The sequence below is a fragment of the Gadus chalcogrammus genome, chromosome 23 (genome assembly GCF_026213295.1).
Source record: "Gadus chalcogrammus isolate NIFS_2021 chromosome 23, NIFS_Gcha_1.0, whole genome shotgun sequence".
NCBI classification, from domain to species: Eukaryota; Metazoa; Chordata; class Actinopteri; order Gadiformes; family Gadidae; genus Gadus; species Gadus chalcogrammus.
Genome location: NC_079434.1, coordinates 11111498 through 11126981, shown reverse-complemented (window position 1 = coordinate 11126981; position 15484 = coordinate 11111498). Strand labels below are relative to the sequence as shown.

Here is a 15484-nt window from a genome sequence, read left to right as displayed (position 1 = left end):
CCATGTATGTCGATGAATATGTTGTGAACATGCCTGTGTGTGTGTTGCAGGTGTTTGGCCATGGGAAGGCTAACGGTGAGCCCACCTGGGCTCTGCTGCTGTCCGGTGGGATCTGTGAGATCGGCATCCTCATCGCCTCCCTGGACGCTGTAGCCCCCATCCTCTCCATGTCAGTTGAACACACACACACACACACACACACACACACACACACACACACACACACACACACACACACACACACACACACACACACACACACACACACACACACACACAGCCCAATGGGTGGGAGAGCACACACAAAGTAAAAGCTCCTCAAACCCAATATCTTCAATATTGGTTTATTCTTCTCTGAAAGTTATTTTAAATTTTTAGATATCAATGGGGTGCACACATCCTCCGATGTTACTCCTGCATTATTCATACTTATTTAGTCTGTTCGCATTGGATTTACTTTTGGAAATGGGAGATGACTCGCATCCATCACTACTGAACTGTACTTGTACTTTGTAAGACCATGCGACGGCATTGTTACTTTGAGTTGCTCCATGAGTCTCCATCGCTTGCCCCTCCCTCCAGGTTCTTCCTGATGTGCTACCTCTTTGTCAACCTGGCCTGTGCCGTTCAGACGCTGCTCAGGACGCCCAACTGGAGGCCGCGCTTCAAGTACTACCACTGGTGGGTCACCGGCGCCAAGGAGGGGGGGGGGGGGATTCTGGGTCGATCAGAGTCACGGATAAATGTTTGCAGTTTAAGCCTTGTTGAACTAACACACTTAAATTATGGCTTTTGATTGAAGTAGGCTATTCATACACTCAGAAAATGGACAACTGGGGAGCCGAGATAACGCCGCTCCCCACCTCGTGTCTAAACACTGGCAAGATCAGCTGCACTGGGTTTAATGTGCACTGACTCGTTCAATGGGGACATTCCAGAGAGCCTGACGAGCTCCATCATAATCGCATCTTTGACCACATCCATCAACCCAATGGAACCAGTATTTCTTTCAGATATCTCCCAGATTATGCAGGGAATGGAGAATGTGTCCTGTGTCTTTGACGTCAGAATCAGGTCAAACGTCCTGTAGTGTGAGCCTTGCATCATCCGCCCCAGCTCAGACCTAGTTAGTGCATCAGTGATCTCACTGGCCCGGCCTGCTGCCAGTCGTTTTGGGAGCAGTGCCCAGCCACGTTAGTTCTAAACTAACAGGATAGGCCGTTGTCTTTGATCTATGATCACAGGCCCTTTGATCATTTAGTGTCCCTGTTTGTGTGTGGAGTCTGTCCTCTCTTAAAGTCAGGCGCACACAGCTGTGCACACACACAAAAAGAAAATAATGCCTGTTGCACGTGAACCAATTTGCATGGCGCATCATTAAAGACTGGCGTTGTGTTTGGTTATCGCTCTGTTTGCCTAACTGTTGCGGTACACTCCCCTACCGTCTCCCCCTGCAGGGCGCTGTCGTTCCTGGGGATGAGCCTGTGTCTCTCCCTCATGTTCATCTCGTCCTGGTACTACGCCATCGTGGCCATGGTGATCGCCGGCCTCATCTACAAGTACATCGAATACCGCGGGTGAGGGCGCTGCTCCACACCACACCACTAGACACTGGAACTAACGGTTCATAGTGACGGCGATCAGTGTAAACCAAGAGGTGTGTCAATCGCCTCTCTGCAAAGTTGTCCCAGTACGTAGCCATCATTTTCTCATACTACATCTATTTTTATTTATTGACGTATATTGTATCTATATTTTTTGCATTGTGTTTGTTGCATATATTATTATTAGAATTGTTTTAAGATTGTTCGGTACTGATCTGTCTCTCTCCAGGGCGGAGAAGGAATGGGGCGATGGGATCCGTGGCCTCTCCCTGAACGCGGCCCGCTACGCTCTCATTCGCCTAGAGGAGGCGCCCCCGCACACCAAGAACTGGAGGTGCGGCTCTGCTGTGTTTACCTGAGGGTTCGCCCAGGTGCTGCGCATCACTGATTGGTTAATTGCCCAGAAGGCCGTGGTTCAAAACCATTTAGTTGCCGGCTGCAGCTAACCGAGCTTAGCTGTGTAAACATTGAAATTGTGTAATTGTTCAAGTATGAGACACTCAAATAGAATACAAAACATATGCGCTGTCTGGAACAGACGCCTTTTCTGAGCTCTATCCTCTTAGTTGTTTTGCTCGCTAGTTGATAAACCACCCTCTAGTGTACATTTGGGTAATGACACCTTGCTGTGACACATTCATTGATTAGCGTTTTATCACGTTGACCAACATGAGAGTAAGTTTGGAAAAACATTGCATGCGAGTTTGGACAAACAAGGCAGAACACATGCGGAGGGCATACCAGGGATCATGGTTGGATTCAGAGACGATGCAATGTGGAGACTGTTGGGGAAAGACAAGATGTTATTTTTGATGGCGATGAGAAGGCTGTTGTTGAACACCCCTCTCCTCCCTGCTCACGGTGCCCAGGCCCCAGATGCTGGTGCTGCTCAACGTGGACACGGACCTGGCGGTGAAGCACCCGCGCCTGCTGTCCCTCACCACCCAGCTGAAGGCCGGCAAGGGGCTCACCATCGTGGGCAACGTGCTGGAGGGCACCTATCTGACCAAGGACTCTGAGGCCAAGACGGCTGAGCAGGTAGACACGCACGCACACGCATACACGTATACACACACACACACACACACGTATACACACACGTATCCACACACACACGTATACACACACATATACACACACACGTACACAGCAGGTACACACAAACGTATACACACACAGCAGGTACGCCTATACACACACAGAGGAGGTACACACACACACACACATACATACACACACAACAGCTACACATTCATGTATACATACATGCACACACAGCAGGAACACATACACTGCCAGGCCTGATGGAGTGAAAATAGTTGATTCAGAAGAATGAGGTCAACTACAGTCCAAATTCGACTGACCAGACCAGTGCTGCCACATGCTGGCCGAAATTAGCAGTACACTTCATAGGTGATTCAACACCTGACACATGACTATATTTGGCCTGACTCGCTCTAGAAAAGCAATTTCATTCAGCAGATTACTTCTCCTGTCCTCAGCAATCCTCAACACAAGATTAACTCCAGGATTAGACAACCCAAATCCAGGGGTGTTGGTCTATTCCCAATATTAACCGTTCGGAACGTTGGAGCGTTTAAGAATTCATAAGCATGTCATAGTTATTTATACGGCCTGTCATTATACACTCATGATAGGCCTATATTCAGGCTAGGTTGAGGGCCAGCACATCTCTGTAAGTCTACCCAGTGGAAAAGGATAAACCTTTAAAAGGGACAGAGGGATCCCTGCATCCTGTGAGCATGGACTGTGAATGCACTGTTTAGCGGGAAGGCCCACATAGCGGTGAATGAAATGTGAAATGGTTCCTTTCTGAAAAGGTTGCAGAAAAGGAATGATATTAAACGAAAACCAGTCAAACACAAGACAGGTTAAGCATCCACTGTTTCTTTTAGGTCCTGTAGCCGCCTTAGTCCTGATGTAGGGACGGTGGTGGTACTAAACATGTAGACACCATTAGAAACCAGGCAGGTAGTGTATGATGAGCTAGACTACGTTGTTCCCTTAGAACCCCCTGCAGCCTTTCATGGCAGGGCCAGCCGTAGAGCATGTAGTAACGTCGTCATAGTAACAGTCTGAGCAGCAGAAGCCGTGTGTGAACTGGAGTAACACCCGGGGACAGGTAGGGGTCACCGGGGACTAGTTAGAGTGCAGGAGCTTTAACCCCACCACACTAAAAGTCCCTCATACATAGGCCACCGTTATGGGCTGCTGCCAGGTGATATAGCGACCCAACTAGTCAAGAAGTAGGCATTAAGTCTAGAATTAAAGCAACCAAGTTATATGTACTGATGCCTAGGCATAGTATGACTCATTATGAAACTAAAGCAACAGGATTTCACTAAAGCCAGAAGAATGTGAGTAGATCTTCAGAGTCATCAGGTAGGAGGTCATTGTTTTCAACCAGTCTGATCTGTTCCTCTATGTCTTTTCCCCTTCCTATTTCTTCCTGTACTGCTTGACATCCTCCCTGCCTCCCTCTTTTCTCCTCCTCCTCCCCCCGTCTCCTTCCTCCCTGCGTCCTCCAGAACATCAAGTCCTCCATGGCGGCAGAGCGCACCAAGGGCTTCTGCCACGTGGTGGTGTCGTCCAACCTGAGGGACGGATTCTCCCACCTCATCCAGTCGGCCGGCCTGGGGGGCATGAAGCACAACACGGTGTTGATGGCCTGGCCCGGCACCTGGAAGCAGTCCAATGACCCCGCCTCCTGGAAGAACTTTATAGGTGAGGGCTGGATCGGTACCACTGAGCTGGATGGAGGTCCAGAAAAGATTAGGGAATGAACCAGAGTCGGCAGGGCAAGGTGATGCAGGAATGCAAGCGCTGACGCACCGAGGTTGTGTTTGCCGTCACAGTCAAATGTCAGTCAAATTTTTCAGGACTCCTTGGTTCTCTTGACTAAAAGGTATTTTCAACTATTACCCTATGAGGCTGATGAACGCCAGCCAGAAACACAACACACACACACACACACACACACACACACACACACACACACACACACACACACACACACACACACACACACACACACACACACACACACACACACACACACACACACACACACACACACACACACACACACACACACACACACGGTTGAGCGTAATAAGACTATTTTAGCGTCGTCATCCTTTTCTCTCTATGTCTCCGTCTCTCCGTCTCTCCCTCGTGTGTCCCTCCCTCCCTCCCTCCCTCCGGCCCCCAGAGACGGTGAGGGAGACCACGGCGACGCACCACGCGCTGCTGGTGGCCAAGAACGTGGACAGCTTCCCCGGCAACCTGGAGCGCCTGGGCGAGGGCACCATCGACGTGTGGTGGGTGGTGCACGACGGAGGCATGCTCATGCTGCTGCCCTTCCTGCTGCGTCAGCACAAGGTCAGGGGTCAACCGCGTTCTACTGTGGCTATGTGAGGCCCTTTAGGCTGGATGTTTATCTGAAGGCTGCTAGATCAATTAAGTACCGTCAAGTTAAGTGTTCATGGATTTATAAGTTATTTATAAGCGATGTTTTTTCTATTTTGCTGCTCTCTACATTGGACCACCTCATCTGCCCGTTGTCTTCTATCATCCGTCCCTCTTGTCCTCCTCCTCCTTTCGACTATACTAAACGGGTGATCCTCCTCCGTCCGTCTCTCCGCTCAGGTGTGGAGGAAGTGCAAGATGCGCATCTTCACCGTGGCCCAGATGGACGACAACTCCATCCAGATGAAGAAGGACCTGCAGATGTTCCTGTACCACCTGCGGCTGGACGCCGAGGTGGAGGTGGTGGAGATGGTGAGTGGCCCGCTCCCTCCTGAGCCCTGGCCGGGACCTCGCTCTGGGAACCCTGCCCAAAATGGACCACGCTATGCAATGTGTATTTTCCACTTTGCTGTAAGCAGTAATCGCTGCTTGAGTGAAGTGCTAGAAAGCCGTCAAAGCATCTCGTCCTGTGTTTTCAGGTGTTTTATGCCATCCTCTTGCTCAAAACGAGTGGATTCAATGGAGGATTGTAAACTCCTCATTGCCCCTTATGCTAAGAATGATGCTTTTGATTGAACAAATATTCAAATACATTTAAAAGACAGACCATTACAATTGTATCTGTGTGTCTTCCTTGCTGTGATTGTGAAGAATCCCAAGGCAGATGTTCTCAATTTGTGGCTCTAAAATGCATGTGGTCAAATCAATCAGCCTTCAAATAGTTTGGCATTGCATCGGCGTGCTGCGGCCCATATGCATCTCCCAGAATGCAGCTCTCACACGATCAGACTGCCGACGGGGCGATGGCGGTGTGTGACTCCGTCTCACGGGGGGTTGCTCTTGTGGTCCCGCAGCACGACAGCGACATCTCGGCCTTCACCTACGAGAAGACCCTGGTCATGGAGCAGAGGTCCCAGATGCTGAAGCAGATGCAGCTGTCCCGGAACGAGAGGGAGAGAGAGGTAAAGAGAACCACGCCGAGACCCCCAGGCCTTCACCGGGAGCAAACAATCCTAATCAAACAAATTGGCTTGTGTAGATGGTCCTTGATATGGAGGCCTTGCTATGTCTCCTTCGTATCATGACGCTGTTTCCTTACAGGTGTGCTATCGTTGAGAATAACGCTCTTTTTTTTAAGGGGACGTGTGTGTGTGTGTGTGTGTGTGTGTGTGTGTGTGTGTGTGTGTGTGTGTGTGTGTGTGTGTGTGTGTGTGTGTGTGTGTGTGTGTGTGTGTGTGTGTGTGTGTGTGTGTGTGTGTGTGTGTGTGTGTCAAGCTAAGCGAAACAAGCACTGGACATCTCTGATAGAACTAGTCCCAGGGGTTCCATCCCCCACCCCAACACGTTCCCCCTGCGTGCGGTGGCTTCCCCGGGGGGGGGGGGGGGGGGGGGCGACCTCTCCCGTCACCCATGACAACCGCCTCCCCCCCTTTTGTTCAGATTCAGAGTATCACTGACGGGTCTCGTAGCTCCATCCGGCGGAAGAACCAGAGCCCGCCGGCTCAGAGCCCCACCGAGCCGAGCCCCCCCCAGGTGGAGGAAGACGAGGTAGCCGGGTCGCCCAGCAACACCCTCTTGCTGTTAGAAACACGGGCATGCCTTCACAAAGTGGTATCTATGCTGACGCGTTGGCCCGCCACCCCCACCACCCCCCCACCCCCATCGGCCTGACCCATTTGACTTGTATCCATCATCCATTCATCGACCTACGCAAAACAAAGGATGCCTACGATGATGCATACAAAGCTCCTCAAATGGGCCGGCTGCATGGTTCACATGCTCAGTCCAACTCGCCTATAGAGCGCATGCATGAAAGAGAATCTTTAAAGGGAAGTGACTCTGGGTTAAAGATTCAGCTCAGGCACTGGGAGAACACATGAGCCCATCGCTGAAATGAAAGCTATTTCCAGCGACAGTGCTGATCTATACTCGACACGTACACTCTGAGACGAGGGGTTGCCATGGACCTAATCCGGACGCCCCCGGGTCAGATGTTTTACCTTCTACTTCAGTGCAAAGTCCGGGTCTGACCTGGGTATGAGCTCTCTCTGAGCTGGGTCAGTAAAGCAGCTGATTGGGGAGACTGGTCCAAAACCAGGCCAAACCAAACTGCTACACAGCGGGGAGCACTTCTCCCTGGATGGTCTGCGCTGAGATCTGCTTTGTGAATGGTAGCCCGTCATCTCGTAGTGACCCACCACCACCCCATCCACCACCCCCACCCCCACCCCACCACCACCCCACCCCCACCACCACCACCCCCACCACCACCACCCCCACCACCACCACCCCTCTCTAACCCCTCACAGTTATCCCGCACGCCTTCCTTTTTATATATTTTCTGCGAGCCCTATTTAGCGCCGCCACCCCAGCCCACCGCTCTGTTGCACCCTGGTTTGTACTGGTCTGTATATCCGTTTGGTTGTTTATACGTTGTCCCACCTTGTTGCATTTTGTCAAGCACAGTTCCTGCACCTTTCCCATGTAACCCGGTGTTTAGTACTAGTCTGTTTTGTCCTTGACTGGCACCACTGGGTTGTCTGTGCTTTTCATCCACACCACTCCCACTGTTCAGTTCTCCTCCTGAACCATCACCAAATGTGTTTGTCTCTCGCTCTCTGTCTCTCTCTGTTGTCCCTCTCACTTCTTCTCGCTCTCTGTCTCTCTCTCTCTCTCTCTCTCTCTCTCTCTTTCTCTCGCTCCGTCTTTGTCTCTGTCTCTCTCTCTCTCTCTGTCTCTCTCTCTCTCTCTGTCTGTCTCTCTGTCTCTGTCTCTGTCTCTCTCTCTCTCTCTGTGTCTCTGTCTCTGTCTCTCTCTCTCTGTCTCTCTGTCTCTCTGTCTCTCTGTCTCTCTGTCTCTCTGTCTCTCTCTCTCTCTCTCTCTGTCTCTCTGTCTCTCTCTCTGTCTCTCCTTCACATTGTCTTCCATGGTCCCTCCATCACTTCCGCCTGTTCATATCCGTTCTCTCTCTCCCTCTTGTCCCACTGTCTCTCTGTGTGTCTCTCGCCCTCAGGCCCAGCTGATCCACGACAGGAACACGGCGTCCCACGCCGCCCTCAGTGACGCGGCGGCGGGCGTGCACATGACCTGGACCAAGGAGAAGCTCTTCACCGAGCGCCACCGGGGCCGCGAGGCCAACGCCAACGTGGCCGTCCGGGACCTGTTCAACATGAAGCCGTGAGTCTCTGAGCCAGACCTTAATGTGTCTGTAGAACCACCTCCAGTGCAGAACCTCATGTATACAAAGAACCACCACCGGTGTCTACAGACCCTCATGTATACAAAGAACCACCACCGGTGTCTACAGACCCTCATGTATACGTAGAACCACCACTGTCTCTAATCTAGAGCCTCATGTATACGTAGAACCACCACTGTCTCTAATCTAGAGCCTCATGTATACGTAGAACCACCACTGTCTCTAATCTAGAGCCTCATGTATACGTAGAACCACCACTGGTCTCTAATCTAGACCCTCATCATGTATACGTAGAACCTCATATGTCTTGGTTTAAAAGACACCACTCATGAAACTGAGTTTTTTTTAAATGCATGTGCATAAAAAAATGCCGCAACTCTCCCCCGGAGTTGCAGCATGTGTTAGCTTAGCAGCCTTAGAGCTGGAAGCAGTGGCAGAATGCACACTAGTGCCTAATAACCGCATGGTGTGTTGCCTTCAGGCTGAAATGTGTTGCGCAGGCACTTCAACGTGTGTGTGTGTGTGTGTGTGTGTGTGTGTGTGTGTGTGTGTGTGTGTGTGTGTGTGTGTGTGTGTGTGTGTGTGTGTGTGTGTGTGTGTGTGTGTGTGTGTGTGTGTGTGTGCTGTGCTGTGTGTGTGTCTGTATTCATTTCCTGTAATACCATATCACACTTATTTACAATCTTTTTTCTATGCATTCTACATTAAATGTTAATATCTACATAAAATCTAATCAAATACTACATGTTGGGTAATGTTAACTTAACCAAATCATTGCTCTATAGCAAGTCATAAGTATTTACCAATGGAATGGGGTCTGATGGGTCACCTTTGGGTCGGCTAGATGTTGGTTGTGCGTGTCTGTCTGTGTGTATGGAAAGAGAGAAAAAGACAAGAAGCTTTGGTGAGTGTTTCTCACCGGTGTCTAAGTTGCTGTCTCTGTTTGTTCTGTCCTGGTTTCTCCTCCTTCTAGAGAGTGGGAGAATCTGTAAGTCACATTTCTCTTCTCTCCAGGCCCCGTGTGTGTTGTTCCCCCCGTCAGTCTGCCCGTAGCCATGCTGCTGCATGCACATGCTTGCCTTTGCATGCGCTTTTTGCTTCATGCCCCGCCCCCCACACACACACACACACACACACACCTGCACCCTCATGGCCTTTGCGATTGAATTTGCAAGGTCACGTGAAATCATGTGATGTTTGAGACTCGATTTGTGCTTTCCACGGGTAACGCTATAGGCAACAGCGGATATTGGATTCGCTCATTTTGGTGGAAAGCAGAAGTTTAGTTTCTCTCATGTCGAGTAGGGGAGTTAACAGTCCTCCTTAGTCACATGTGACATGTCATTTGACATGTTTAGGCTTCGCCCTCCTGAGGGTGATGATTGAGAGACCGCATTCTGAGAAAAAGTATTGTGGCTGAATGTGGACAACATTCATCACCACATGATGCGGTGAAAAAAGTAATCAAGCCTAGCAAACGACTGGCGACTTTTTTGTCAAAATGGTGGTCACCTGTCGAGCACTCAGGAGTGTGTGCCGGACAAAGTGCTTTGTTTCCATCAGCTCCGCCTCACGCATCTGCAATGATTCCTTCATCGTCATTTTCTGCAAATGACATGACACATGATTGCTTATTAGAATGTATGATCCTCAGTTTAGTACTACATACCTTTTGTTTGTTATGCAACCTTGCCAAAGCTTATTTTAATTGTACAAAAATTATAAGCTCAGGTAAGTTATTAAAAAAATATATATATTTCAGATAACAAATAAAAGTTTGAAGTGTTTAGATGTTATTGTTGTCGTTCAATCCCGTAACCCCTAACACAGGAGAGTAGCAAACGTTTTTTTTACACCGGTTGCCGTCATTACCTCTCACTTTAGAAGTTGTTGTTTTTTTGTGGATCTTCAAAGTGGTCAATCATAATGATATTCTAGTGAGTAGAGATTAGGCCAGGTCCATATGATGTAGAGAGTAGAGTTTAGGCTAGGTCCATAATGATATTCTAGTGAGTAGAGTTGAGGTCAGGTCCATCAAGGTGATCTAGATTAGAGATAAGGCCAGGTCAATAATGATGTTCTAGTGAGTAGCGTTAAGGACTGGTCCATAATGGTGTCTTAGTGAGTAGGGCTGAGGTCAGGTCCATGACGGTGTCTTAGTGAGTAGAGCTGAGGTCAGGTCCATGATGGTGTCTTAGTGAGTAGAGCTGAGGTCAGGTCCATGACGGTGTCTTAGTGAGTAGAGCTGAGGTCAGGTCCATGACGGTGTCTTGGTGAGTAGAGCTGAGGTCAGGTCCATGACGGTGTCTTGGTGAGTCCAGGCCTTCCTCCTCACTGCGGGTCCTGTCTCAACAGGAACCAGTCCAACGTGCGGCGGATGCACACGGCGGTCAAGCTGAACGAGGTGGTGGTCAACAAGTCCCAGGGGGCCCACCTGGTGCTGCTCAACATGCCCGGACCGCCCCGCAACCGAGGCGGCGACGAGAACTGTATCCTTCTGCCAAGGCTGAGGGGAAGCCCCCGGTACCGGGCTGCTGGAGGGTGGGTCAGGGGGAGGGTCGTCCATTGATGGCAGGTGTCTGAGGGGGACGGATGAGGGGGTTGGACTCATCACCATGCTCTTAAACTTTAAACGTATGTCGTAGTCCACGTTAGAGGCCGCCATGTCAGGACAGAGGCCCAAAAACATTAGATTTTCACATTCCAAACTGATTGAATGCATAGTTGAAATTAATATTATTATCTATTTTTCCTGGAGGTTGTAATAAAATATGCCTCTGACTTGGTGCACAGGTTCATCTCCATGGTTGTACGAAGATCTGCAACGGTTTGCAATAATGCACATAAAGAATAGGCAGACTAGGTACAGAAGGTCCAAGTAGCAAGGACAGGGTGTGGGGGTGGGACTGGGGGGTGAAGCCCCCATGGCTGTGGTCCCCAGTGCTGCAGAGTGCAGGCCCTTGACTCCTCGGCCCCCAGACATGGAGTTCCTGGAGGTCCTGCTGGAGGGCCTGAACCGCGTGCTGCTGGTGCGCGGAGGCGGCCGCGAGGTCATCACCATCTACTCTTAAAGAACACCAGAACCGGCCCCCCGCCCCCCTACCCCCCCCCCCACCCCCCACCCCCCACCCCCACCCACACACTGGCCTCCGCCACGGGACACTGCGAAACCGCCACTTATCGTTTGGTTCTCTTGTTCAGGGGAGGAGCCTCATTCGGGTTTCTTGAATCGGGGCGGGCTTTGTTGTGAGGGCACCTGTGATTGGACAGAAGGTCTCAGGTGTCCTCGGACAGAAGGAAATGTTTGGTACGGACGGGTGTGACCATCAACTCACAGTTGGGCCATGCAGGAGTGCGGTGGCGCTGTTTGTCCCCACCGGGTACCCATAGCCCCGCCGACTGGAAGGAAAGAGCATAGAGACACTTTATATACACATTTCATTTAACTTTGAACATTTTTACATGTTATATTTTCTTGTTTCCCCCTCCGTTGTGTTGATGTTGTGAGCTATGTTGTCACCTTAGACAACGGTAAGCTGTTGGATAGAGATGATAGGTATTGTTATTGGTGCGGGTGAAGATGCACATTGGACCTGAGCAAAATCTAAGCACAGCAAACGCATGTCTGTACAAATAACATGTAACAAGTGGTAGATCCTAGACTGAAAATATTCCAGTGGATGAAAATGTGTTTTCTACCTTCTCACCGTCTTACCACGCCGTGAAAGGAGGTCAGTGCAGGGGTCAGTGCAGGGATACTAGGATGGCGACCTGGTCAACGTGCGTGCCGATGCGCCTTGCGGAACTGCCTTGGTGCATTCATACGCAGTTGCACAGGTGTTACCCAACAGGGGTGGCTGTATGGGGTTCCTCTGCTGCAAGTCCCTGTTCTGTGTACATCCCGCTGTGTCTTCAGCCACTCTTTCGCACATTAACTTCTTCAGAAGTCCTCTTTTATCACTGTCGACATTAGGATACATCGTTGAATGGAGGCTGCATGCTTTTGTTTTTTAGTGCGTGTGTCTGTGTGCTTGTGCGTGCATGTGTGTTTGTGTGTCTTCTTTCCTTGTTGCGCTGTGTGGCTGGCTTCCAGGCTGAGCAGTGATGGGGACTGACTGGAAAGTGGACCTCGAACGTGCAATCGTGTCCCCAGGAACATAGCGAGAGTGTGTCACGGTTAGCCGCCAGGTCCCGTGGTGTCACTAGCAGACGGCCCTGTCCGTTGGCACGGTCACCAAAGCGGTTGGCCAGCCATCCAACAGCACTACCGCCTCAAGGGGGTGGAAACATAGCCATAGTCCAGAGAGGAAACCCCCAGAGGGGCCGTACAGCGTCTTATACAACGCCACCTTATATTTATGGATTATGGAGTAGCCAGTTAGGAATTTATATGAAGTTGTTTGAGCAGTATATGATTACGTCAGTTTTTTTTATTTTTTTTAATTGTTACCATGCTTACCAATGAGCTGTTAAACAGCTCGGGGGATCAGGGGCTGAAGTCTGGAGCGCAAGGAGGACACCGAAAGGAACATCATCATGTGTGGCGTCTTATCTCTGATGAAGGGACCGTGAGGTTCAACGTGCGTCGCTCAACCACTAGGGATGGGCTGGGAAAATCGAAATATCCCAAGTCACACCGGCCTCATACCACTTTGGTTCCCCCTCTGATCTTCCCGCTGTTGGTGGACCATCGCTTGAGGAGCTTTGCTTGGTTACATATTGACCGAAAGTTGGGTGTCGTCTAGAGCAAATGAAGTCCATTGATTCAGCCGCACGCACACGCAGGAAGAGCGGTGCTTATGGAATGTGTGTAGTGGGGAAATTATGTGCCAAAAAGGAAAACTGTGGAAGTATAGTTAATACAGTTGCTTAGTGTCTCCTCTCACCGCAGAGAGGAAACCTTATGAAAACTAGTAGTCCTACACTAACTAGTCTAGTTAGCAATGCACGACAATTGTCTCGATGCATTTTATTTTGCCCTGCCAAATTTGTATTAATCAGAATACAAATATTAGAATATATTTTAATTTCAGAAAATGTCCATACTTTGTTCAATTATTGAACAAATATGAATTTGACCATCCATTACATTTTAAAGGTTTTAGACGCCCACATTAGTGATGAGATGAATGTACCCCCTCTGGCAGGTACACCTATATCTCCACAGTTTCTCCCCCTAGCTGTGCAGTATTCAACAGAACATAGTCTACAGCACCTCTGTTCTCTGCTCATTTAGAAAGACGGCCATTGTTTTTGTTTCGAGTTCATCATTGTCTTTTGTGGTGTGTGACCATGTTGTCAGCACCTAGTCGCTCTGTTCATGGCTCACATTGTTACATTTCAATTATCTGTTACGTTAAGAAGTGTCCAATCACAAAGGAGCGTTGTCAAGGAAGAGGACTGGATTGGGTAATTGTGTGGGGGGGGGGGGGGCTGGGGGCGGGGCAGCTGTAGTCGGTGTTGGCGTGCGTCGTCGTTCTTGATGTTGTGGTGTATGTGTGTGCGTGTGGGGGGTCAATGACCTCCAGGAACACATCACATTATCGGGGCCTGAGGCGGGCTCCCTGTGATGGACCCCGGGGCTCGCTACCCATTGTGGTTTCCCCGCCGTGTCCCTTACCATGTCGTTGAAACCTTCTCGCTCCTCTTCTGTCTGTTCTTGTTTTGTATTTTAGCCGCCAAAGATGAAATCTTTGAGTCTGTGTAATAAAATAATAAATGGTGCATAGTTTTAAGGAATTCAAGATTTGAACTGTTGGAAACTGTGTTAAGATAAATTAATAAATGTGTTTTTCTTTTGTAGTAAATACTATTTTTGGTTACTGAAATGGCTCCGGCGATGAATGCAATATCAGTCAACACCAGGAATCGTATCTGGGTAATGAATAGGATCAGATTCATCAGGTGTGGCTCCCCGGCTGGACGGTGAAGTGGCACGAGTATAATCTACCTCAAGCTGTCATGAGGCTCAGTCCAACACATTTAAAACATTTATATCATGCACTATTAACAGATGCTTTATGGGAGTCTATACCCAACAGCCTCTCACTGAAAGGTGTGTGTGTGTGTCTGTCTGCGTGACTGCTGTTAGATAGACAGGGCTCAGAGAACGCAATAGGCCAATTGTGGACGAACATTTAGAAAACTATAGTCCTTTACTTTTTATTTGTGCCTCTTGGAGTAATTAAAGTGCTGAATAATGACCCCATGTTTTGTCTCATCTCATTTACCATTAAATTTACCATTAAATTTACCAAGTGTCCAACCAAGCTGGCCAAATGTTGTTCATCAGGTAGCCAACCTACTTGGTAAATACTACAAATAGACACATGTTCATATACTTGAGGCTGGTCGGCAGACAGATGTTCACAGCATTTCTTCCATGTTTAAAGTGAATTATGTCACTCAATTTCTGTAACAGAAATTCTGTTTTTAATGCATGACAACTTTGTTGGGGACATTTTGTTCATAGCCGTACAATTTTGGCATTAGAACAGTAGATGATTAGCCTTAAACAACGGAATTTGGGAGGGGCTGATGAACATTCCAATCTCTCACAATTGAACCATGAACATGCAGGCCCACCGCCACTTATATTGGACCACTAGGGGGAGCCATTTGTGTTTTATACGCGCTGTGATGAAAAAACGGGACGCGTGAGTCATGGTTAGGAGTATGGAATCTGAATCCTTCTAACTGGACCATCCGACAGCTGCCCATGAAATGCCGAGCAGCAGTAGGCTTACGGGTCACATGTACCGTGCCGATACAAACAAGTCTCCAGGAGCATCTCATAATTAGATTGTGACCATTACAGAGAGGACATTCCAGACTGCTGCCGGTACATAATCCGTGGTTATCCGGGGTTATAAATCTGAATTAAAATATTTATAGAAGATGTAATATAAGATGTATAATAGACCGCATTGCAGCTCCACTTCTGAGACTAAACCAAAGTCTTTACATATGCCATAATGCTCTATTCGACCTGCATGGCAATATTTTGTAACCTCGATGTATGACCCATATACCACGACACATATTGGATTTATACTGCACGATCTTACTTGTGATTGCACAACTCTTCTATTCATATGTTCTGTTGGAGGGCGACGTTAAAAAAAAAAAAAAAAGTCAGCTTTAAGCTTTGCTTTGGTTGACCCCTGACCTCTAGGATCCTGCTTGGTAAGAT

At 49.0% G+C, this 15484-nt stretch overlaps 1 protein-coding gene across 6 annotated transcripts in view; it reads left to right on the top strand.

The window, feature by feature from the left end:
- slc12a7b (solute carrier family 12 member 7b) overlaps positions 1-11393 on the top strand; it is a 44908-nt gene extending 33515 nt beyond the window's left edge. For 2 of the 6 annotated variants that reach the window (XM_056584103.1, XM_056584105.1), the window contains exons 13-26: positions 51-169; positions 583-681; positions 1458-1577; positions 1834-1938; positions 2474-2642; positions 4154-4349; positions 4837-5006; positions 5274-5405; positions 5948-6055; positions 6534-6641; positions 8107-8270; positions 9266-9280; positions 10648-10781; positions 11272-11393. In XM_056584103.1, coding sequence (XP_056440078.1) covers positions 51-169; positions 583-681; positions 1458-1577; positions 1834-1938; positions 2474-2642; positions 4154-4349; positions 4837-5006; positions 5274-5405; positions 5948-6055; positions 6534-6641; positions 8107-8270; positions 9266-9280; positions 10648-10781; positions 11272-11363 — 1731 coding nt within the window. In that variant the 3' untranslated portion in view covers positions 11364-11393. The remainder of the gene's footprint in view (positions 1-50; positions 170-582; positions 682-1457; positions 1578-1833; positions 1939-2473; positions 2643-4153; positions 4350-4836; positions 5007-5273; positions 5406-5947; positions 6056-6533; positions 6642-8106; positions 8271-9265; positions 9281-10647; positions 10782-11271) is intronic. The other 4 variants (XM_056584106.1, XM_056584108.1, XM_056584104.1 and 1 more) reach the window with 3 other exon arrangements.
- The last annotated feature ends 4091 nt before the right edge of the window (positions 11394-15484 follow it).